This window comes from Pseudophryne corroboree, chromosome 4, assembly GCF_028390025.1.
Source record: "Pseudophryne corroboree isolate aPseCor3 chromosome 4, aPseCor3.hap2, whole genome shotgun sequence".
In the NCBI taxonomy this organism is placed as follows: domain Eukaryota; kingdom Metazoa; phylum Chordata; class Amphibia; order Anura; family Myobatrachidae; genus Pseudophryne; species Pseudophryne corroboree.
Genome location: NC_086447.1, coordinates 717,983,482 through 718,007,864, shown reverse-complemented (window position 1 = coordinate 718,007,864; position 24,383 = coordinate 717,983,482). Strand labels below are relative to the sequence as shown.

At 47.0% G+C, this 24,383-nt stretch overlaps 1 protein-coding gene across 1 annotated transcript in view; it reads left to right on the top strand.

Moving 5' to 3' along the window:
* SOS1 (SOS Ras/Rac guanine nucleotide exchange factor 1) overlaps nucleotides 1–24,383 on the top strand; it is a 487,602-nt gene that overhangs the window by 422,108 nt on the left and 41,111 nt on the right. Inside the window, exons 16-18 of the mRNA XM_063918018.1 lie at nucleotides 3,017–3,179; nucleotides 3,543–3,660; nucleotides 13,756–13,928. Coding sequence (XP_063774088.1) covers nucleotides 3,017–3,179; nucleotides 3,543–3,660; nucleotides 13,756–13,928 — 454 coding nt within the window. The remainder of the gene's footprint in view (nucleotides 1–3,016; nucleotides 3,180–3,542; nucleotides 3,661–13,755; nucleotides 13,929–24,383) is intronic.

The window sequence follows — 24,383 nt, the reverse complement described above, 5'->3', positions numbered from 1 at the left end:
GCCCGGAGCTGGTGTTAAAAATACGGTGGACCCCTACGCTTTTTGTCCCCCGTATTTTTTGCACCAGGACCGGACGCAGAGCCCGGTGCTGGTTCTAAAAATACGGGGGATCCCCTGTCCATTTTTCCCCCATATTTTTACAACCAGGACCGGCTCAAAGAGCCCGAGGCTGGTTATGCTTAGGAGGGGGGACTCCACGCAATTTTCTTTAGGGTTTTTTAACCATTTTTGTGCCGTCCGAAAAGTCGAATCTAGGACGCACTTATCCGTCAATTGGTCCGTTTTTCGACAGCGGGACTGTCGAATCCGTTTTTTATTGAATATGTCGAATTCCGGCACCCTGCCGGCCGGAATTCGACGGTCGAATTGTGTCGAATTTAAAAACGGGCGAAAAAAAGCCGCAATTCGCCCGGAATTGCATATACCCCTATATGTTTTCAATAACTGTCATAATGGACTTGCATGGGTCACTGTCTATACTCTTACTGTTTTGGTCATTACTTCTTGCATGGTGGATTATACAGGCTACTGGACTACTCTGTCATCTTTCAGTAAATAAGTTAAAACCAAGAAAACAGACATTGAACATTTGTTAAAACATACTAAAGGAGATTAGGCAAATGAATAAAGCTTTGCTGTTAAGCTATATTTTCCTTTTTGAGTTTGGAGTTGTTTACAGACTTTTCTGCTTTGGAAAGAGTGCTGTTATGTTGAAATTAACAGTTCATAACACTGTATTTCCATTGTGTATCAAACTGTGTGTTTCCTTTAAGAGTGTTTATATGGTGTACAGTACCTTCATGGACCATTGCCAGTATTTTGCCAACATAATGCTTCTGTTTTCGTCAACTGTGTTCAGAAATGTTAAATTACCTACTTGGGAAAAGCTGTTTACGTTTCGTTAATACCTGGAAACTTGGTATATCAGGCACAGTTAAATTGAATGTATTTCCTGCATTTCATACATCCCTTTGCTATTGTTGTAGTAGTATTTATATGAACCATATTAGACTTTGGTTGTTTTGCACATATTGTTTATGTTCTTACCACTTTACACGTTATGTTCGGGTTCACAACGGTTTATCATAGTGAAAGTAACTTTTATTTTTTATAATTAGATTTTAAAATAGATTGATGCTTAAAATTAGGATATTGTCTTTGTAAAGGGCAGTATATTTGACCTATAAAAAATACTATATAATTTCAGTATGTTGAAATATAATATTCCCTTAAATGAATAAATCCAGTCTCAAAGACTAATAGGCCCTACACACTGGCCGATTACACTGAGCGATATGATCGATCTCGTTAATTAATGAACAAGATATCGTTGATATCGCTCAGTGTGTATGCACCAACGATGAACGATGCGCAGCCCCGCAGTCGTTCATCGTTGCTGCCGACTCGTTTTATACATGCCAACCAATATGGACAATCTCCCCCCCACCCCTTCCCGCCGCTGGGTCGACCGTATTGGCCGTGGACACCACGACCAGTGTGTAGGGCCCATTAGGGAGGAATTCAATTAACCGCAGTAAATTTTTCCATTAACAAAAAGGGCTTTTTCACAATTTTTTTTGCCCAATGTTTTTTCGGCAGTTCAATTAATGTCCATGTTTTGTGCAGAATGTACTCACTATGGCCAGTGCTTACCAGCAGAGTATGTACTGTACATATTGGTACATACACACAGTAGTGACCTATAACTCTGACTGACTAGTCGTTCTACCTGTACAACATGTCAAACTGGACAACATACTGTATGCAAAGCTCATGTACATCTTATTAAATTATAAAGAGTAAATGCACACATCCACCCTAACCACTGTTGTACTCAAACATACTCAAAACCCAAGCTTACCATCCACACTTAAGGGGGGAGATGTGTGCTTTTGCTTAGAAATTAAGCACGGATCTCTCCGTGTGTATGCCCGATATCGATGAGCATCGCTATCGACGGTACTAGATTGGCCACAATCTAGTAGATCGCTCACTTCACCGCTGTGTGAATTGAGACAAGGATGACACAGATGAGGTAGACAGTGAGCAGACAGACAAGGATGACACAGATGGGGTCGACAGCGAGCATGGGACAGAGGGCTTTGGAGAGTTGGCTGGGTTTGGTGAAGAAGTAGGTCTTGAGAGCCCATTTAAAGTTTTGTAAAGAGGTGGAGAGTCTGATGGGGAGAGGTAGAGAATTCCAGAGAGAGGGAGCAGCACGTGCAAAATCTTGGAGGTAGGAGTGGGGGGAGGTAATTAGTAGGCAGGAGAGTCGGTGTACATTAGTGGGAGAATACGGATCGTATGCAGCTCACACTACTATACACAATATAGTAAATTAATGTACACAGTACTATATACACACAACAAGGTCCTCCACTAATACAGTATCCTGTTCCCACCTTCCCCTGACATTACAATATAAATGCCTGTCAGGCTCCAGACAGTAAATCAAAATAAAGCTGCTTTGAGTTCAGCCAATGAAAACATTCATGATGAGTTTTCATTTGTTGAAACAACGTCTTTTGAAACTGTTAAAATAACCGACATTTTTTGTTTTGTTTTGTTTTTTTGTTTTCTAGAAGTGTCAGGAAAATATTTCCATAATACCTACAGTATATGTAGCTGAAATATTGTAATTTGGACACCATTCCATACTTGCATTGCTTGCTTAGCATCCAATCACTGGAGGGATGTTTTGTAATTCCTGATTGGCTGCTGAATAAATGGTGATGAGTTTCTCTCAGCTGTCACTGCCTGCTCTCTTCACTGAAATGACTGCAGACAAAGGCTTATGCTTGAAAGCCTGTCTGGCAGGAAAGGAAAGGTAGATGGTGAGTTTGCAGCACTGGTCGCCAGTGGGACAGCTGTGCTTCTGTGATCAGAGGAGATAGGAATAGTGTATCCATAACAGAAGAGAAGAACTTGACATACAGGTTCTATCAATTTTGTCTCTCTTTCTAACTTACAAATATTTTCAAGAAACATTTTTTTTCTTTTCTCCATTACCCTACAGATGTATTGTAGAAACGGAAAACCTTGAAGAGCGAGTGGTTGTTGTGAGTCGTATAATTGAAATTCTTCAGGTCTTTCAAGAGCTAAACAACTTTAATGGAGTACTTGAAGTCGTAAGTGCCATGAACTCCTCACCAATTTACAGGCTCGATAACACATTTGAGGTGAGTGTTAGATACTCTGATAATTAATCTGAACCTGGCCCATTTTTTTTTTAGTTGCCCGAATGAGAAACAGAATGTTGTGTTCGCACCTCCTCTTTTAACCACAATAATTTTATTAACTATTTTCTGTAGAAGAGAGATATCAACTGTGTATACAAGAATATCTGGTAAAGCTGCATGGGCAAGAAATAGGATTTTATTGTTTTCTTCTACTTATTTATTGTTTTTTTATGTAAACAAACTAATATTAGATTTGATTTGCCATGGTCAATTCCAAAAGAAGGAAAGAAAACCGTATCAAATATTGCAGTGCCTGCATTTACTGTTTGCTAATGTGCTGCTGTTTTATTTATGTTTCCACAGCAAGTCCCAAGTCGCCAAAGGAAGATTCTAGAAGAAGCTCATGAATTGAGTGAAGATCACCAAAAGAAATATTTGGCTAAACTCAGGTCAATTAATCCACCATGTGTGCCTTTCTGCGGTAAGCATCTCTTCTGTAATTGTTTCAAACAATGTTTTATTGAAGTACAAAACAGGATGTACTACAGTATATACAGCAACGCTTGAATTTGGCTTGATGTATTGGTAAATAATACTAATTTATAGGTTTATTATTTTGCAATTTTTATTTAATGTTTCTACCAGACAATAAAAACAAAATCTGTGTTGATCTGTAGAAATAAGAGAAAAGCATTATCCATTGGAACATTATTTTTCAGTTTTGTAAATAGATCAAATGAAAAGTGAAATCTACGTCTTAGGCTATGTACACACTGTCCGATGTGCACCCGATATATCATACAAGCCGACGTACAGTGTGTACGGGTAATATTGTATACGATGCGCACTCCCGCGGGTATACCACGTCACATATCTTTTTTGTTCTGCACTTGAGAGCAGAAGATATGTGACAGCCCTGCTTGCTACGGGATGTGGGTGGATGCGAGCACCACTGATACATCGTACAGTGTGTTTGCACTTACGATATATCGGCCCTCATTCCGAGTTGTTCGCTCGCAAGCTGCTTTTAGCAGCTTTACACACGCTAAGCCGCCGCCTACTGGGAGTGAATCAAATTAAAATTGCGAACGAAAGATTCGCAATATAGCAAAAAGACATCTCTGTGCAGTTTCTGAGTAGCTCGAGACTTACTCGGCATCTGCGATCAGTTCAGTGCTTGTCGTTCCTGGTTTGACGTCATAAACACACCCAGCGTTCGCCCAGACACTCCTCCGTTTCTCCAGCCACTCCCGCGTTTTTCCCAGAAACGGTAGCGTTTTTTCACACACTCCCATAAAACGGCCAGTTTCCGCCCAGAAACACCCACTTCCTGTCAATCACACTCCGATCACCAGAACGAAGAAAAAAACGTGAGTAAAATACCTAACTGCATAGCAAATTTACTTGGCGCAGTCGCAGTGCGGACATTGCGCATGCGCATTAGCGACTAATCACTCCGTTGCGAGAAAAAAATAACGAGCGAACAACTCGGAATGACCCCCATCGTTTGCGATGGCGCATCAGCCTGACGTCTTACATTGTGCACCCACCCTTAAATCAAAAGGACAGCGCTGCTCTGGCTATGCCTGTGTCGCTTACAGCCACTTCCACAGCTTAAGCCATGGCACTTGGTACTTTTATACCAAACTTCAGCTCTGTTACTCAGCCTTAAGGTGCCGTCTCTGTTCCAAAACTCATTAGGTAACATGTTCTTTGGAGCGAGAATTTCTTTGAGTTTTATTTTCTCCTATTTCTAATTTGCATTGCTTTATACTTCAGGATTTGTCAAATGCTTCATACTCTGCATGGCATCATATAAATATAATTATACTTGCACTGTAGAGGCAGTCCTTTTTTAGGTTGATGAAACCTTTTCGTCTCAGTGAAGTCATTGCATTCTAGTGAATTGATAAGCTAAAGAGGAAAGCGTACAGGCACTATTTGTTGCACTAATTTTCTAAATCTAGATTAAAGCAGATGTCAATATAAGGAACCTACAAATTAATAAATTAAAAAAAGGTCTTATATCATATATATTAAATGTTTTTTTGTTTTAAATTGTGTCTCTGCATGGCATGATCGTGAAAGTGGCTTATATTTAATAAAAGTCAATAAATTGACGCAATAATCATACAAAAAATGCATTTAGTTCCTAAGAAACAAAAGAAGAGAGAATGGGTATGATTCCGAGTTGTTCGCTCGCTAGCTGCTTTTAGCAGCATTGCACACGCTAGGCCGCCGCCCTCTGGGAGTGTATCTTAGCTTAGCAGAATAGCAAATGAAAAATTAGCAAAACTGCTACTAAATAATTCTTAGCAGTTTCTGAGTAGCTCTGGACCTACTCACAGATTGCGATCAGCTCAGTCCGTTTAGTTCCTGGTTTGACGTCGCAAACACGCCCTGTGTTCGGCCAGCCACTCCCCCGTTTCTCCAGACACTCCCGCGTTTTCCCCTGACACGCCTGCGTTTTATTGCAAATGCCGGGAAAGCGCTGAGTTGCCGCCCAGAAACGCCCATTTCCTGTCAATCATTTACCGAACAGCAGTGCGACTGAAAAGCGCCGCAGAAGCCACAGCAAAACTGCTAAGTTTTGTGTTAAATAACTAAGCGCAATTTGCAACAAATCGCAGCATAGCGAAAATCGGCAACGAGCGAACAACTCGGAATGACCCCCCCATATATAAGTACTTATTGCTGCTGGAGTATTGGAATGGAAAAGTGAGAATGAAACTGTCTGTAGAATCCTACAATCCCCCTAATTACTGCAGACACCCTAATCCTGATTGGCTTAATGTCGGTAATTAGCTGTTATTTAAAATAAGATTTTAATACCTACTGGTAAATCCTTTTCTCGTAGTCCATAAGGGATATTGGGAAGAACTAGTACGCTGGGGTATAGGCGGGGTCCAAAGGAGCCAGTGCACTTTACATTTCTTCAACTGGGTGTGCTGGCTCTTCCCCTCTATGCCCCCTCCCACAGGCAGTTATAGGTAAAAACGTGCCCGAAGGAGAAAGGACATTTATGAGAGAAGGAACATAACAAAGGGTGGTGAGATTTACACACCAGCACACCGCAAACCTAAAACAACCAGCAACGGCTGGCAGCAACAACAGCAGCAGCTGAACAGGTAACCACACAACAGAGAACCTGCAGAAAAGTCAGCGCACTGAGGCGGGCGCGCAATATCCCTTATGGACTACGATAAAAGTATTTACCGGTAGGTATTAAAATCCTATTTTTTGTAGCATCCATAAGGGATATTGAGGGAAACTAGTACGATGTGGACATCCCAAAGCATCCAGAACGGGCGGGAACGTGCGGAGACTGCTGCAGCACCGCCTACCCAAACTGGGTATCCTCTTTGGCCAGGGTATCAAACTTGTAGAACTTCAAAAAGGTGTTCTTCCCCGACCAGGTAGCAGCTCGGCATAGTTGCAAGGTCGAGTCTCCACAGGCAGCCGCCCAGGAAGAGCCCACCGATCTTGTAGAATGGGCCTTCAGGGACTTAGGAACAGGTAAAGCTGCCGACACATAGGCCTGTTGGATAGTAAGCCTAATCCAACAAGCAATGGACTACTTTGAAGCAAGGCAACCCTTTTTCTGCGCATCATAGAGCACGAACAAGGAATCATTTTCTGACCCGACCTGTGCGCTTGACATAGATCTTCAAAGCACGAACAGCATCCAACGCCTCCGGAGGAGCAGAAGCGTCAGAACTGGACAGAACCACAATAGGTTGATTCAGATGAAACGCGGAGACAACCTTCGGCAGGAACTGCTGTCTAGTCCGGAGCTCCGCTCTGTCCTTGTAAAAGACTAAGTATGGACTTTTACCTGATAAGGACCCCAATTCTGAGACATGTCGAGCAAAAGCCAGGGCCAGTAACATCACCGTCTTCCACATGAGGTACTTGTCTTCCACCGTCATCAGAGGTTCAAACCAGGAGGACTGTAGAAATGCCAACACAACATCCAAATCCCAGGGTGCCGTAGGCGGCACAAAAGGTGGATGTATGTGAAATACCCCTTGCAAGAAGGTCTGAACTTCTGACAACACTGCCAATTTCTTCTGGAAGTAAATGGAGAGGGCTGAAATCTGGACCTTAATAAAACCAAGACATAAGGCCTTATCCACACCAGCCTGCAGGAAACGTAGGCAACGTCCCAAGTGAAACTCTGCAGGCGCATACTTGCGTTCCTCGCACCAAGATACATATCTCCTCCAGATATCATGATAGTGCTTTGACGTCACAGGTTTTCTGACCTGAACCATGGTAGCAATAACCTTCTTGGAAAGGCCCTTGTGAGCTTGGATGGTCCGCTCAACCTCCATGACATCAAATGAAGTCGCTGTAAGTCCAGGTAGATGAACGGTCCTTGTTGAAGAAGATCTCTTCTTAGTGGTAGAGGCCAAGGGTCTTCGACGGACGTGTCCAGTAGATCCATGTACCATGCCCTCTGAGGCCAACCCGGGGCAATCAGAATTGCCTGAGCACCCTGAATTCTGATTTGCTATAGCACCCTTGGGAGCAATAGAATCAGAGGAAACAGGTAGACCAGCCGGTACTGCCAAGGTGACGCCAGTGCGTCCACTGCCCTCGCCTGAGGGTCCCTGGTGCGTGAGCAATACCAGGGAAGTTTCTTGTTGAGACGAGATGCCATCATGTCTATTTGTGGGCAACCCCACCGGTCGATGATCTGCTGTAACACCAGATGGTGGAGCCTCCACTCCCCCGAGTGGAGACCGTGACGACTCAGGAAGTCCGCCTCCCAGTTGTCCATACCCGGAATGAAGATTGCTGACATGGCTCTTGCATTTCTTTCCGCCCAGTGGAGTATCCTTGACACCTCTCACATGCAGCCTCTGCTTTTTGTCTTTCCTTGTTGATTGATATACATCACTGCCGTGGTCGTTGTCCGACTGAACCTGGATCACGTGATCCTTGAGCAGAGGAGAGGCTTGAAGCAGAGCATTGTAGATTGCCCGAAGTTCCAGAATGTTGATCGGAAGGAGGACCTTGTGGGCTGACCACCGTCCCTGGAACTGCCCCCCCCTGGGTGACCGCTCCCCATCCCCGTAGACTGGCATCCGTTATGAGGAGGGTCCAATCCTGATTCCCGAAACTCCGGCCTTCCAGGAGATTCGGGGACTGTAGCCACCACAGGAGGGAAATCCTGGCCTGAGGTGACAGCCGAATCATCCGGTGCATCTGGAGATGCAATCCATACCACTTGCTCAGGAGATCCAACTAAAACGTTCTGGCATGGAACCTCCCATATAGGATCACCTCGTATGAGGCGACCATCTTTCCTAACATCTTATGCAAAGATGTACTGACACTCGAGTAGGTCAGAGCACTGTGCGGACCATTTCCTGAAGAGTTTTCGCCTTGTACTCTGGTAGAAACACCTTCTGGGCCACAGTATCTAGCAACATCCCCAGGAACAGGAGCCTCTGAGTTGGCTCCAGGTGGGACTTCTGTAAGTTGAGGATCCACCCATGGTCTGACAGAAGATGGATGGTGCGGTTGATATGGAGCAACAAAAGCTCCCTGGATCTTGCCTTTATCAGAAGATCATCCAGATAAGGGCCCACATTGACCCCTTGGACCCAGAGTTGAAACATCATCTCCGCCATCACCTTCGTGAATACCTACGGGGCTGTAGACAGGCCGAAGGGTAGAGCCTGGAACTGGAAGTGATCGTCCAGCAGGGCAAACCGCAGGTACGCCTGATCAGGCGGCGAAATCGGAATATGGAGATAGGCAACCTTGATATCCAAGGAAACTATGAATTCCTGTTCCTCCAGGCCCGCAATCACTGCTCGCAGGGATTCCATTTTGAACTTGAACACCTTCAAATAAGAATTCAAGGATTTCAGATTCAAAATTGGTCTGACCGAACCGTCCGGCTTCGGAACCATAAACAGGTTTGAGTAAAATCCCTTACCGCATTGTGGTAGTGGTACTGGAACAATGACGTGGGACTGGACCAACTTTCGGATAGCCAGTTGCAACGTATCTTGCATATCCTCCAAAGCTGGTAAGCTTGATTTGAAAAATCGTTGTGGGGGGGCGGGGGGAATTACTGTCGAACTCCAGCTTGTAGCCCTGAGAAACAAGCTCTCTGACCCAGGCATCCTGGCAGGTGGTCTCCCAGACGCTGCTGAAGTGATGCAGTCGGGCTCCCACCTCGAGGTCCCCTCGGGGTGGGTGGGCACCGTCATGCTGAGGCCTTAGTGGAAGCAGAACCAGTGGACCGTTCCTGAGAACTGGCACTTGCAGACTTTCTGGACTTACCTCTGGTGCCTTTAGCCACATTGGAGGCACCTCTGGCCTTTGATCGAAATGTGCAACACCGAAAGGACTGGCCAACGGCCCCGGATAGGAGTGTCACATCGGCGGGGCACCAGAGGGGAGAAACGTGGATTTCCCAGCCGTAACTTTGGAAATCCAGGTATCCAGTTCAACCCCAAAAAGCCATTCCCCAGAAAAGAGGAGGGATTCCACACTGCGTTTGGATTCTGCGTCCGCAATCCGCTGACGCAACCACAAGGCCCTGCGCGCCGACACTGCCATGGCAGACGTCCGAGCATTAATGTTCCCCATCTCCTTGAGGGAATCACAGAGGACACGGGTAGTGTCCTGAATGTGCTACAGGAGGGTTACCATAGTAACTAAGGGCATATCCCCCAAAAGGCCCCTTTGAGTGGCCTAAGAATGAATAGCATGGGTCATCCAGCAACCCGCAATGACCGGTCTTTGTGAAAGGCCGGCTGCAGTGTATATTTCACAGTAAGCACAATAACATACACACAGACAGTTATGATGCACGCCTGCCCTACTGTATGTGAGAGGATCACAGATAGAGAGAGGACACCAGCACACCCTGAGCTGCACAGCCCCAGTGAGGCTGTCAGCTTTCTAAAACACAGTAAACACTAACAAGTTTTGTCCTAAAGAGGATCAGGATAGTGTACACAAGCAGCTCTCCCCCTTTGCTACACCCTGTACCAGTTGTCTAGCGTGTCTTGTGCGGCAGGAAGCGCTGTGTGTGCTGTAGATGGCTACAGTAAGCAGGGGAATGTGCCAAAACGCCTCAGGTCCCGCTCTTGAGTTAGCTCCACCCCCTCTAATGGCGTTGAAGCTATAATGAATATTTATACTGGCAAAGTCTCCTACATAGCTTAAAACATCACACAAGTGCTAGTCAAGTACTTTTGTGCCAGTTCTACACAGTGATCTTAGCGGGACCCTCCCGGGAGGGTCCCGTACGCCATGCCCGTGGTCAGCCGCACTTTGAACCGGGGGACCCGCCTAGTGGGGCCTCCGGTTTGTACTCACCACTGATGTCACCTTCAGGCAGCGTTAGGGGTGTGCGGCGTGCTGCGCCTGTGACAACCAAGGCGCAGTGCCCTGCTGAACAACATCCCCTCTGGACGGTGGTCCTGCAGCTGGGAAGCGGCTCTACACTTCGTAAGGCTGGTGACCGTCCACCCCCTAACTCCCATGGCACAGGTATGCTGTTGACCAGACAGCATACCGAAAATAATAAAAGTTTAAAAGAAAATTGAAGAAAACTCTGGAGCTGCAGAGATGTGCATCCTCTCCTGAGGGCACTTTTTTTCTAAACTGCCTGTGGGAGGGGGCATAGAGGGGAGGAGCCAGCACACCCAGTTGAAGAAATCTAAAGTGCACTGGATCCTTTGGACCCCGTCTATACCCCATCGTACTAGTTTCCCCCAATATCCCTTATGGATGCTAGAGAAATTAATATTAATTCAATACACAAAATGGCACCTCCATCCACTGCATGTATCCATCAGAGGCATTTCCAGATCACTGAAACATGATCGTTTCACATCATTTTTCTCTTTTCCTTTGTGAGCCATTTCCATAGCTCTGAAATTGTGCATTATGAATGATTTATTTTTGTCAGCAGTCAATATTATTATATTTTATAATAGTTCACGCCAGATTAATTAAATGCTACCAATACCAGAACAACAACCAGCATCTAAGTTTACTGTAAAGTACAGAGACTAATATCCAAGGGACACTGGATACAATCTGGTATGGTCTAGAGGCAGGAGCTGTGGTATTTTTTACTGGCTTGGCTCAAGCTCAGTGGTATTCCTCAGATGCAGGTAAGGGTGCCTGTGCGAGCCTTTGAATGTGCCTGCTTCTGCTGGCAACCTACTTACAGAATGAGGTATAGGGGATCCCTGTGTCTCCTGAAGGGGGAATAGGGGTAGAGTTCTCAGCTGCCTGTCATGGCACAGGATGGCTAAGTCGGACCATTATTTTAACTGCTGCCAACACATTTTGACACAGCCACTGTAGGGAGTAGCCAACAGCAGCAAAAGCTTCTCCTTCCCATCTGCCCTCTAATCTACAGAGAAGTAATGATGGAGTGTATTTGGGTGCTGGGGTTTTTGAGGGCTTTTTTTGTCTTTGGCATGCATCTTTTGCTGCTCCTTTTATCCTCTTTCATTACTCTGTAAAGGAAAGGGTAGTATGTCCAGGGCTAACACTGGAGAAGCGACACTGGCAAAACTGTTTTGCTTGCTCCATATATTACTCCAAATTGCTTTGTGCTCAGTCTGGAGTGACATTCCTGTGTGTGACTTGTGAGGTAGAGATCCAGCAGCCATACTCCCATGTCGGTTGGTGGAGCTCACACAGCTCACCACATGCCCTAAAAAGCAGATTATCCATCCGCCATCCCTTTTGTAAGGGCCATGGGAAATGAAATTGCTCCCCAAGCATTGCCCTTTGGCATCTATCAGCTGCCCCTTGCAAACCAGCTTTGTCTCAGGGCCTGACACAGGCAATGTACGGTTTGAATCAGGTGTTCTATTCCTTGGTTTTGAACTACTGACAACTTTTGTGGTCCAGAGAAGAACCAGCTTTTGAGTTTAGGGATTAGTCTGCTTCTCTTCCAGACTAGCAGTTCAATTCTACGACAGACTCAAGCCTTTAAATTGTCCTTCCCTTTAGCTGCCTCCCCTGCAGTGCACATGGTTTTGCCCAACTGCTAAAAAAAAATCATGCTGCGATCAACTTGGAATTACCCCCAATGTCAAGACCATGGCTTACGTAAATCACAAATGGGCATTGAAAGACATCCTCCGAATCATGCATTGGGTGCACCAAAACATTCTAGCCATTACACTGATTGTCACCTTTGTGGTGGAAAACTGAAGCAGACTTCCACAGCAGACAAATTTGTTCACCTAGGCAGTTGTCCAATCAATTGAGGTCTTTTAGCAGCTGGTGGGCTCAACCAGATGTCAACATGATGGTATCTTGATTAAACAACAGGGTGGAGTACTTCTGCCTCCAGGATCAGGTATCTGCAGGCAATTCTCATTGATGCCCAGCTTGGTTCCTGCTTCCAGAACTTCATCAGGGCCACTTTCGTCATCAGTGTTTACCTCCGCTGGCTTTAACACTGCAGCTTTTGCAGCCAGGGTCCATTTTAAGGTTTTTTTCAACAGTCATTCAGGCCATGCATGTGCATAAAGTCAAGTTTTGGCCAGTAATTATTGCAAGGTTTGAAAGATATAGGTCATCTTATGGGCTGCCTACTTCTTAACACTTGAACAGGTCACTGCTTTTTCCGCAGGTCGGTTTGGGGTGAGTGTTAAATCTTTGTTCTCAGAAAGTTTGGGTGTTGCTCTTTGTTTTCTTTCAGAGAAAGCTCTCTTTTACCTGAAGTGCAAACCTCCTTACTGGGAACTATGCGTTTGCAACCTATATACCAGTGGTTTCAAACTCTGTCCTCAGGACCCCACACAGTGCATGTTTTGCAGGTAACCCAGCAAGTGCACAGGTGTATTCATTATTCACTGACACATTTTAAAAGGTCCACAGGTGGAGCAAATGATTCTGTGAGGAGACCTGCAAAACATGCACTGTGTGGGGTCCTGAGGACCGGGTTTGAGAACATGTGCTCTATACATACCCCAGTAACTCCTTGGGATCTCCTCTTGGTGCTTTTGAACCAATACTTTAAGTAGAGTGGGAATTTCTTACCTGTAAGACTGCCTTTCTGCTTTCTCTACAGAACTGGTGTTCTTTTCCTCATCTCTTGTAAAGACAGAGCAGTTCGTAAAAAGAAATATTCCTGTCGGTCAAAGTGGTTTCTATGTTCCATCTAAATCAGAATATTGTGATATGGGGTGGTTATCTCTTTGTCAATGCCTGCTGGAGCAGCAGCCTCTCTCCCCAGCTTATGGCACACGCTGAGCTGAGGAGAGTCAGCTTTGGAAGCAGTCAGTCCTCTCCCTGTGGGATGTTGGAGGGGGAGCGAGTACACACACACACACCGCCACCTCTGTCACCCACCAGATCTGACACCAGCAGCCTGTGTGTGGCTTTGTGGGCGCACATAAGTTATCATTTTAATATTTTGCCCCTCCCCCACACACACTGGCCACGCCTCCAGTTCCAGGGCCCGGCAGAGCTACCAGTACCCTATGGACTAAGAGAAAAGGATTTAGCCTAAGTACAAAAATCTAATATTTTTATTTTCATAGATGTGTATGACTTTCTTTTTCTCTTTCTACTTTAGGAATTTATTTGACTAATATTTTAAAAACAGAAGAAGGCAACCCTGATTTTTTGAAGAGACATGGGAAAGAACTGGTGAATTTTAGTAAGAGGCGGAAAGTGGCCGAGATAACTGGGGAGATACAGCAGTACCAGAATCAGCCTTACTGTTTACAGGTAGAGGCTGATATCCGGGTAAGTTAACATCATACTGTGACTATATGCTTGTTGTGCAGCAAAGAAACTATAACAGCTATGTTGCTAGGCATAATATGCATATTAGCCACTCCAGCTCAAGAGAGCAGACTTTTGGGAAATTCTATGTGCCATGTTAGGCAAATTGTGCCAACATGAAGGTCTTAAGTGTTAAACAAAGGATGTTTATAGTCTAAACAAGTTATTGGATGTTCTTCACAAGCTACTACAGTAGCTGTTGTAACAGAAACTAATAATTTTAGTGTTTGAGATTATTGCTATAACTTAAGAAGGATCTATAAACAAAAACAGTGTTGTAGTTGCTTCGGTTGCCTGCTTATAAAACTCATGGTGGAATTAATTTCTTTTGGGGGCCACTATAATTAATTGTATTCCAATGGAGCCGTTCAGTTGTTCCGGGCACCCATTAATTGTTGCGCACAAACTAGGTGGGGTTTAGCTGTGTACAGGCCCGGCCACAAGGGGGGGGGGGGGGGGGGGGGTCAAAGAGGACAAACGTCCCGGGCCCCTTGGGTCAGAGGGGCCCCGAAGATCAGGGACACAGCTGCAGCAGCGCCTACTAATATTTTTTATGTACCCGCTCCGCCAGCCCGCCAATTGCCTAAGCTAATGTTATGAACAGCCGCGCAACTACCCCTGCCTCCCCCTACCACTTGGTCCTGTCCTGATTGTGCTGGCGTCGCAAAGTCATAGGACTGACGCTGCAGCCGCACTACATCCACCAACGCTGCCTCAGCCAAGGAACTGCTCCGCCTCCGAACCAAGCAGGTGTGCCCAGCTTACTACAGTACACAGACTCGGTCTGTGCAGCTTCACCGCTGTCCTCACAGACAGGCTGTGGTAAGTGCTGTCTGGATCCTGGCACCCTCACTGTGACAGCCTGCAATGATATTATAAAAAATAAAAAAAAATCACTAAAATTGTGTGTATATGTAAGTATAAAATAAATATATATATATATATATATATATATATATATATATATTTCTCTAACGTCCTAGTGGGTGCTGGGGACTCCGTAAGGACCATGGGGAATAGACGGGCTCCGCAGCAGACAGGGCACTTTAAGAAAGAATTAGTACTATCTGGTGTGCACTGGCTCCTCCCTCTATGCCCCTCCTCCAGACCTCAGTTAGAATCTGTGCCCGGCCAGAGCTGGGTGCTCCTAGTGGGCTCTCCTGAGCTTGCTAGAAAAGAAAGTATTTTGTCAGGTTTTTTATTTTCAGAGAGCTTCTGCTGGCAACAGACTCTCTGCTACGTGGGACTGAGGGGAGAGAAGCAAACCTACTCACTGCAGCTAAGTTGCGCTTCTTAGGCTACTGGACACCATTAGCTCCAGAGGGATCAAACACAGGTACCTAACCTTGATCGTCCGTTCCCGGAGCCGCGCCGCCGTCCCCCTCGCAGAGCCAGAAGTTCAGAAGCATCAGAAGCAAGAAGACATCGAAATCGGCGGCAGAAGACTCCTGTCTTCACTTAAGGTAGCGCACAGCACTGCAGCTGTGCGCCATTGCTCCCACAGCACACCGCACACTCCGGTCACTGTAGGGCGCAGGGGGGGGCGCCCTGGGCAGCAATTAAGATACCTTTTGGCAAAATTATACGTATATACAGTCAGGCACTGTATATATGTACGAGCCCCCGCCATTATTTTTACACAGAAACGGGACAGAAGTCCGCCGCTGAGGGGGCGGGGCCTTCTTCCTCAGCACTCACCAGCGCCATTTTCTCTCCACAGATCCGCTGAGAGAAGCTCCCCAGGCTCTCCCCTGCAATAGATGAGGATAAAAAGAGAGGGGGGCATATAAATTTGGTGCAAAAACAATATATACAGCAGCTACTGGGTTAACACTAAGTTACTGTGTGATTCCTGGGTCATATAGCGCTGGGGTGTGTGCTGGCATACTCTCTCTCTGTCTCTCCAAAGGGCCTTGTGGGGGAACTGTCTTCAAATAGAGCATCCCCTGTGTGTGTGGTGTGTCGGTACGTGTGTGTGTCGACATGTCTGAGGTAAAAGGCTCCCCTAAGGAGGAGATAGGGCAAATATGTGTGTGAGAGGGTGTCTCCGTCGACAACGCCGACACCTGTTTGGATATGTGTAAGTGCTGAGGTGAGTTTATTGCACAAAAGATTAGAGAACAGACAGGAAATCTACCCATGTCTGTCCCTATGTCACAGAGACCTTCAGAGTCTCACAATGCTCACTATCCAAAATAATAAACACTGATATCGACACGGAGTTTGACTCCAGTGTCGACTACGATAATGCAAAGTTACAGCCAAAATGGCTGAAAGGTATTCAATATATGATTGTTGTAATAAAAGATGATTTGCATATCACTGATGACTCATTTGTCCCTGACACAAGGGTGCACATGTTAAGGGGAAGAAAGCTGAGGTAAATTTCCCTCCTCTCATGAGGAAAAAGAGCGGGAATCTCCAGACAAGAGACTGCAGCTTCCCACAAAAAAATTCTCAGGCAGTATCCTTTCCCCACTAGGGCCAGGATGTGATGGGAATCTTCTCCTAGGGTGTCACGTTTGCACAGAAGGTAGCTCTAGCTATTCTCAGGTATCCTGCAGATAGCGTGCACATTCTAGTACGCTACTCAGACCGGCGATTGTGTCGGCATGGGTTTATAGCGCGGTGGCAGCGTGGACAGATACCTTATCGGCAGAGATTGAGACCCTAGTAGGCATATAGATATATATATATATATATATATATATATATATATATATATATATATATATATAGAGAGAGAGAGAGATATATATATATATATATATATATTGAAGATGCTGTCTTAAGAGATAGGTATATATATATATATATATATATATATATATATATATAAAACATGCCCAAAGAGACATGAGTATACTGGGTCCATGAGTCAAAGCTATGTCGATTTCTGCTTGACGTGTCCTGTAGAATAAGCAATGGAACAGCTAGTTCCCAGGGAAGTCCTCCCCGAACTCTGCGCAAAAAAAAAATCCACCGCATGTCGCTGGAGCTCCACAAGCGGAGCTAGGCCCGGTGGGGGCACGCTTTCGTAAGTTCAGCCACAAGTGGGTTCACTCCCTATTAGATCCCTGGGCAATAGATGATGTGTCTCCGGGATACGAGCTGGATTTGGAGAAGATGCCTCCTCACTGATGGCCCTGCCGGCTTCCCCCTGCGAGAGGGTAACAGGGTTAACTGCAATTCACAAGTTGTATTTCTCTGACGTCCTAGTGGATGCTGGGGACTCCGTAAGGACCATGGGGAATAGACGGCTCCGCAGGAGACTGGGCACACTAAAAGAAAGATTTGGTACTACCTGGTGTGCACTGGCTCCTCCCTCTATGCCCCTCCTCCAGACCTCAGTTGGATTTCTGTGCCCGGCCGAGCTGAATGCACACTAGGGGCTCTCCTGAGCTCCTAGAAAGAAAGTATATGCTAGGTTTTTTATTTTACAGTGAGACCTGCTGGCAACAGGCTCACTGCAATGAGGGACTAAGGGGAGAAGAAGCGAACCTACCTGCTTGCAGCTAGCTTGGGCTTCTTAGGCTACTGGACACCATTAGCTCCAGAGGGATCGACCGCAGGACCCGTCCTTGGTGTTCGTTCCCGGAGCCGCGCCGCCGTCCCCCTTACAGAGCCAGAAGCATGAAGATGGTCCGGAAAATCGGCGGCTGAAGACTTCAGTCTTCACCAAGGTAGCGCACAGCACTGCAGCTGTGCGCCATTGCTCCTCATACACACTTCACACTCCGGTCACTGAGGGTGCAGGGCGCTGGAGGGGGGGCGCCCTGAGCAGCAATAAAAACACCTTGGCTGGCAAAATAATCACAATATATAGCCCCAGAGGCTATATATGTGATAATTACCCCTGCCAGAATCCATAAAAAAGCGGGAGAAAAGTCTGTGAAAAAGGGGCGGAGCTATCTCCCTCAGCACACTGGGCGCCATTTTCTCTTCACAGTGCAGCTGGAAGACAGCTCCCCAGGCTCTCCCCTGTAGTTTTCAGGCTCAAAGGGTTAAAAAGAGAGGGGGGGCACTAAATTTAGGCGCAATATTGTTTATACAAGCAGCTATTGGGGAAAATTCACTCAGTGATAGTGTTAATCCCTACATTATATAGCGTTCTGGTGTGTGCTGGCATACTCTCTCGCTGTCTCCCCAAAGGGCTGTGTGGGGTCCTGTCCTCAGTCAGAGCATTCCCTGTGTGTGTGCGGTGTGTCGGTACGGCTGTGTCGACATGTTTGATGAGGAGACTTATGTGGAGGCGGAGCAGATGCCGATAAATGTGATGTCGCCACCTGTGGGGCCGACACCAGAGTGGATGGATAGGTGGAAGGTATTAACCGACAGTGTCAACTCCTTACATAAAAGGCTGGATGACATAACAGCTGTGGGACAGCCGGCTTCTCAGCCCGCGCCTGCCCAGGCGTCTCAAAGGCCATCAAAAAGCCCGTTACCTCAGATGGCAGACACAGATGTCGACACGGAGTCTGACTCCAGTGTCGACGAGGTTGAGACATATACACAATCCACTAGGAACATCCATTGCATGATCTCGGCAATAAAAATTGTGTTACACATTTCTGACATTAACCCAAGTACCACATAAAAGGGGTTTTATGTTTGGGGAGAAAAAGCAGCCGGTGTTTTGTTCCCCCATCAGATGAGTGAATGAAGTGTGTGAAGAAGCGTGGGTTCCCCCGATAAAAAAAAAAAAAAAAAATTACTGCTGGCGTACCCTTTCCCGCCAGAGGATAGGTCACGTTGGGAGATATCCCCTAGGGTGGATAAGGCGCTCACACGTTTGTCATAAAAGGTGGCACTGCCGTCTTAGGATACGGCCACTTTGAAGGAGCCTGCTGATAAAAAGCAGGAGGCTATCCTGAAGTCTGTATATACACACTCAGGTATTATACTGAGACCTGCAATTACCTCAGCATGAATAGTGCTGCTGCAGCAGGGTCTGATACCCTGTCAGATAATATTAATACCCTTGACAGGGAGAATATGGTGCTAACATAAAGCATATTAAAGACGTAGTCTTATATATGAGGGATGCACAGAGGGATATTTGCCGGCTGGCGTCCAGAATTAATGCAAGGTCCATTCTGCCAGGAGGGTATTAGAGACCCGGCAGTGGACAGGTGATGCTGACTTTAAAAGGCACATGGAGATTCTGCCTTATAAGGGTGAGGAATTGTTTGGGGATGGTCTCTGGGACCTCGTACCCACAGCAACAGCTGGGAAGAAAAATTTCTACCTCAGGTTTCCTCACACCCTAAGGAAGCACTGTATTATCGGGTACAGTCCTTTCGGCTTCAGAAAAGCAAGGGGGCCAAAGGCGCTTCTTTTCTGCACAAGGGGAGAAGGAAAAAGCTGCACAGACAGCCAGTTCCCAGGATCAAAAATCTTCCCCCGCTTCCTCTGAGTCCACAGCATGACGCTGGGGCTCCACAGACAGGTGCGGTGGGGGCGCGTCTCGGGAACTTCAGGGACCAGTGGGCTTGCCCACAGGTGAATCACTGGGTTCTGCAAGTAGTATCACAGGGATACAAGCTGGAGTTCGAGGCGACTCCCCCTCGCCGTTACCTCACATCAGCCTTGCCTGCTGCCCTCGGATATAGGGAGTTAGTACTGGCGGCAATTCACAAGCTGTACTTCCAGCAGGTGAAATCAAGGTACCCCTCCTTCAACAAGGCCGGGGTTACTATTCCAAAAATGTTGTGGTACCGAAACCAGACGGTTCGGTGAGACCCATTCTAAAATTGAAATCCTTGAACACTTATATACGAAGGTTCAAGTTCAAAATGGAATCGCTCAGGGCGATTATTGCAAGCCTGGAGAATTTCAGGGTATCACTGGACATCAAGGATGCTTACCTGCATGTCCCTATTTACCCTCCTCACCAGGAGTACCTCAAAATTGTGGTACAGGATTGCCATTACCAATTCCATACGTTGCCGTTGGTCTGTCCCCGGCACCGAGGGTATTTACCAAGGTAATGGCCGAAAGAATTATCCAGTACTTGGACGATCTCCTTATAAAGGCGAGGTCAAGGGAGCAGTTGTTTGTCAGAGTAGCACTATCTCGGGAAGTGCTACAACAGCACGGCTGGATTCTGAATATTCCAAAGTCGCAGCTGGTTCCTACGACGCATCTACTGTTCCTGGGGATGGTTCTGGACACAGAACAGAAAAAAGTGTTTCTCCCGCAGGAGAAAGCCAAGGAGCTGTCATCTCTAGTCAGAGGCCTCCTGAAACCAAAACAGGTGTCGGTGCATCACTGCACGCGAGTCCTGGGAAAATTGGTAGCTTCCTACGAAGCAATTCCATTCGGCAGGTTCCATGCAAGAACTTTTCAGTGGGACCTCTTGGACGGGATAGCATCTTCAGATGCATCGGCTGATAACCCTGTCTCCAAGGACCAGGGTGTCTCTGCTGTGGTGGCTGCAGAGTGCTCATCTTCTAGAGGGCCGCAGATTCGGCATACAGGACTGGGTCCTGGTGACCACGGATGCCAGCCTTCGAGGCTGGGGGGCAGTCACACAGGGAAGAAATTTCCAAGGACTTTGGTCAAGTCAGGAGTCGTCCCTACACATAAATATTCTGAAACTGAGGGCCATTTACAATGCCCTAAGTCAGGCAAGACCCCTGCTTCAAAACCAGCCGGTACTGATCCAATCAGACAACATCACGGCAGTCGCCCATGTAAACCGACAGGGCGGCACAAGAAGCAGGATGGCGTGGCAGAAGCCACAAGGATTCTCCGATGGGCGGAAAATCACGTCTTAGCACTGTCAGCAGTGTTCATTCCGGGAGTGGATAACTGGGAAGCAGACTTCCTCAGCAGACACGACCTACACCCGGGAGAGTGGGGACTTCATCCAGAAGTCTTCAACTGTTGGTAAACCGTTGGGAAAGGCCACAGGTGGACATGATGGCGTCCCGCCTCAACAAAAAGCTAAAGAGATATTGCGCCAGGTCAAGGGACCCTCAGGCGATAGCTGTGGACGCTCTAGTGACACCGTGGGTGTACCAGTCGGTTTATGTGTTCCCTTCTCTGCCTCTCATACCAAAGGTACTGAGAATAATAAGAAGGCGAGGAGTAAGAACGATACTCGTGGTTCCGGATTGGCCAAGAAGAGCTTGGTACCCAGAGCTTCAAGAAATGATATCAGAGGACCCATGGCCTCTACCGCTCAGACAGGATCTGCTACAGCAGGGGCCCTGTCTGTTCCAAGACTTCCCGCTGCTGCGTTTGACGGCATGGCGGTTGAATTCCGGATCCTAAAGGAAAAGGGCATTCCGGAGGAAGTCATTCCTACGCTGATAAAAGCCAGGAAAGAAGTAACCGCAAACCATTATCACCGCATTTGGCGAAAATATGTTGCGTGGTGTGAGGCCAGGAAGGCCCCTACAGAGGAATTTCAGCTGGGTCGTTTTCTGCACTTCCTACAGTCAGGAGTGACTATGGGCCTAAAATTGGGTTCCATTAAGGTCCAGATTTCGGCTCTGTCGATTTTCTTCCAGAAAGAACTGGCTTCACTGTCTGAAGTTCAGACTTTTGTAAAGGGAGTGCTTCATATTCAGCCCCCTTTTGTGCCTCCTGTGGCACCTTGGGATCTCAATGTGGTGTTGAGTTTCCTAAAATCACATTGGTTTGAACCACTTAAAACCGTGGATCTCAAATATCTCACGTGGAAAGTGGTCATGTTATTGGCCTTGGCTTCGGCCAGGCGTGTGTCAGAATTGGCGGCTTTGTCATGTAAAAGCCCTTATCTGATTTTCCATATGGATAGGGCAGAATTGAGGACTCGTCCCCAGTTTCTCCCTAAGGTGGTATCAGCTTTTCACTTGAACCAACCTATTGTAGTGCCTGCGGCTACTAAGGACTTGGAGGATTCCAAGTTACTGGACGTAGTCAGGGCCTTGAAAATTTATGTTTCCAGGACGGCTGGAGTCAGGAAAACTGACTCGCTTTTTAGCCTGTATGCACCCAACAAAATAGGTGCTCCTGCTTCTAAGCAGACTATTGCTCGCTGGATTTGTAGCACAATTCAGCTGGCGCATTCTGCGGCTGGATTGCCGCATCCTAAATCAGTGAAAGCCCATTCCACGAGGAAGGTGGGCTCATCTTGGGCGGCTGCCCGAGGGGTCTCGGCTTTACAACTTTGCCGAGCTGCTACTTGGTCAGGGGCAAACACGTTTGCTAAATTCTACAAATTTGATACCCTGGCTGAGGAGGACCTTGAGTTCTCTCATTCGGTGCTGCAGAGTCATCTGCACTCTCCCGCCCGTTTGGGTGCTTTGGTATAATCCCCATGGTCCTTACGGAGTCCCCAGCATCCACTAGGACGTCAGAGAAAATAAGATTTTACTCACCGGTAAATCTATTTCTCGTAGTCAGTAGTGGATGCTGGGCGCCCATCCCAAGTGCGGATTGTCTGCAATACTTCTATAGTTATTGCCTAACTAAAGGGTTATTGTTGAGCCATCTGTTGAGAGGCTCAGTTGTATTTCATACTGTTAACTGGGTTAAATATCACGAGTTATACGTTGTGATTGGTGTGGCTGGTATGAGTCTTACCCGGGATTCAAAATCCTTCCTTATTGTGTCAGCTCTTCCGGGCACAGTATCCTAACTGAGGTCTGGAGGAGGGGCATAGAGGGAGGAGCCAGTGCACACCAGGTAGTACCAAATCTTTCTTTTAGTGTGCCCAGTCCGGAGCCGTCTATTCCCCATGGTCCTTACGGAGTCCCCAGCATCCACTACGGACTACGAGAAATAGATTTACCGGTGAGTAAAATCTTATTTTTCAACAGGTGGTGGTCAAGGTTCCCTTCCTTCGACAAGGAGGGGGTTATTACTCCACCAGGTTGTAGTCCCGAAACCGGAAGGTTCGGTCAGACCCATATTGAATTTAAAATCCCTGAACATATACCTGGAAAGGTTCAAGTGCAAGATGAAATCGCTAAGAGCGGTCATTGCAAGCCTAAAAAAGGGGGAGATTTTATGGTGTCTCGGGGCAAAAGGGATGCATACCTTCGTGTCCCCATTTATCCACCTAATCAGGCGTACCTCAGAATTGCGGTACAGAATTGTCATTACCAATTTCTGACGTGGCCGGTTGGTCTCTCCACGGCCTTGAGAATATTCACCAAGGTAATGGCGGAAATGATGGTGCTTCTGCGGAAGCAAGGTGTCACTATTATCACGTACTTGGACGATCTCCTCATAAAAGCGAGATCAAGAGAGCAGTTGCTGAACAGCGTATCGCTTTCTCCGGAAGTGAAACGGCAACACGGCTGGATTCTATATATTCCAAAGTCGCAGTTGGTTCTTACAGCTCATCTGCCTCTTCTAGGCATGATCCTAGACACAGACCAGAAAAAGGTTTATCTCCCGATAGAGAGAGCTCAGGAGCTCGTGACACTGGTCAGGAATCTATTAAAACTAAAACAGGTGTCAGTGCATCACTGCACTCGAGTCCTGGGAAGGAGGGTGGCATCATATGAGGCTATTCCCTTCGGCAGGTTCCATACCTTCCAATGGGACTTACTGGACAAGTGGTCCGGATCACATCTTCGGATGCATCGGTTAATCACCCTATCCCCCAGAGCAAGGGTGTCTCTCCTGTGGTGACTGCAGAGTGTTCACCTTCTCGAAGGTCGCAGATTCGGCATTCAGGACTGGGTCCTGGTGACCACGGATGCAAGCTTCCGAGGGTGGGGGGCAGTCACACAGGGAAGAAATTTCCAAGGGCTGTGGTCAAGGCAGGAGACTTGCCTTCACATCAATATCCTGGAACTAAGGGCCATATACAACGCCCTAAGTCAAGCGGAGACCCTGCTTCGCGACCAACCGGTTCTGATCCAGTCAGACAATATCACCGCAGTGGCTCATGTAAACCGCCAAGGCGGCACAAGGAGCAGGGTGGCGATGGTAGAAGCCACCAGAATTCTTCGCTGGGCGGAGAATCACGTAAGCACACTGTCAGCAGTGTTCATTCCGGGAGTGGACAACTGGGAAGCAGACTTCCTCAGCAGGCACGACCTCCACCCGGGACAGTGGGGACTTCACCAAGAAGTCTTCACGCAGATTGCAAATCGACGGGAACTGCCACAGGTGGACATGATGGCGTCCCGCCTCGACAAAAAGCTAAAATGGTATTGCGCCAGGTCAAGGGACCCTCAGGCGATAGCTGTGGACGCACTAGTAACACCGTGGGTGTTCCAGTTGGTCTATGTGTTTCCTCCTCTTCCTCTCATACCAAAGGTGCTGAGAATTGTAAGAAAAAGAGGAGTGAGAACAATACTCATTGTTCCGGATTGGCCATGAAGGACTTGGTACCCGGAACTACAAGAAATGCTCACAGAGGACCCATGGCCTCTGCCTCTCAGACAGGACCTGTCGCAACAAGGGCCCTTC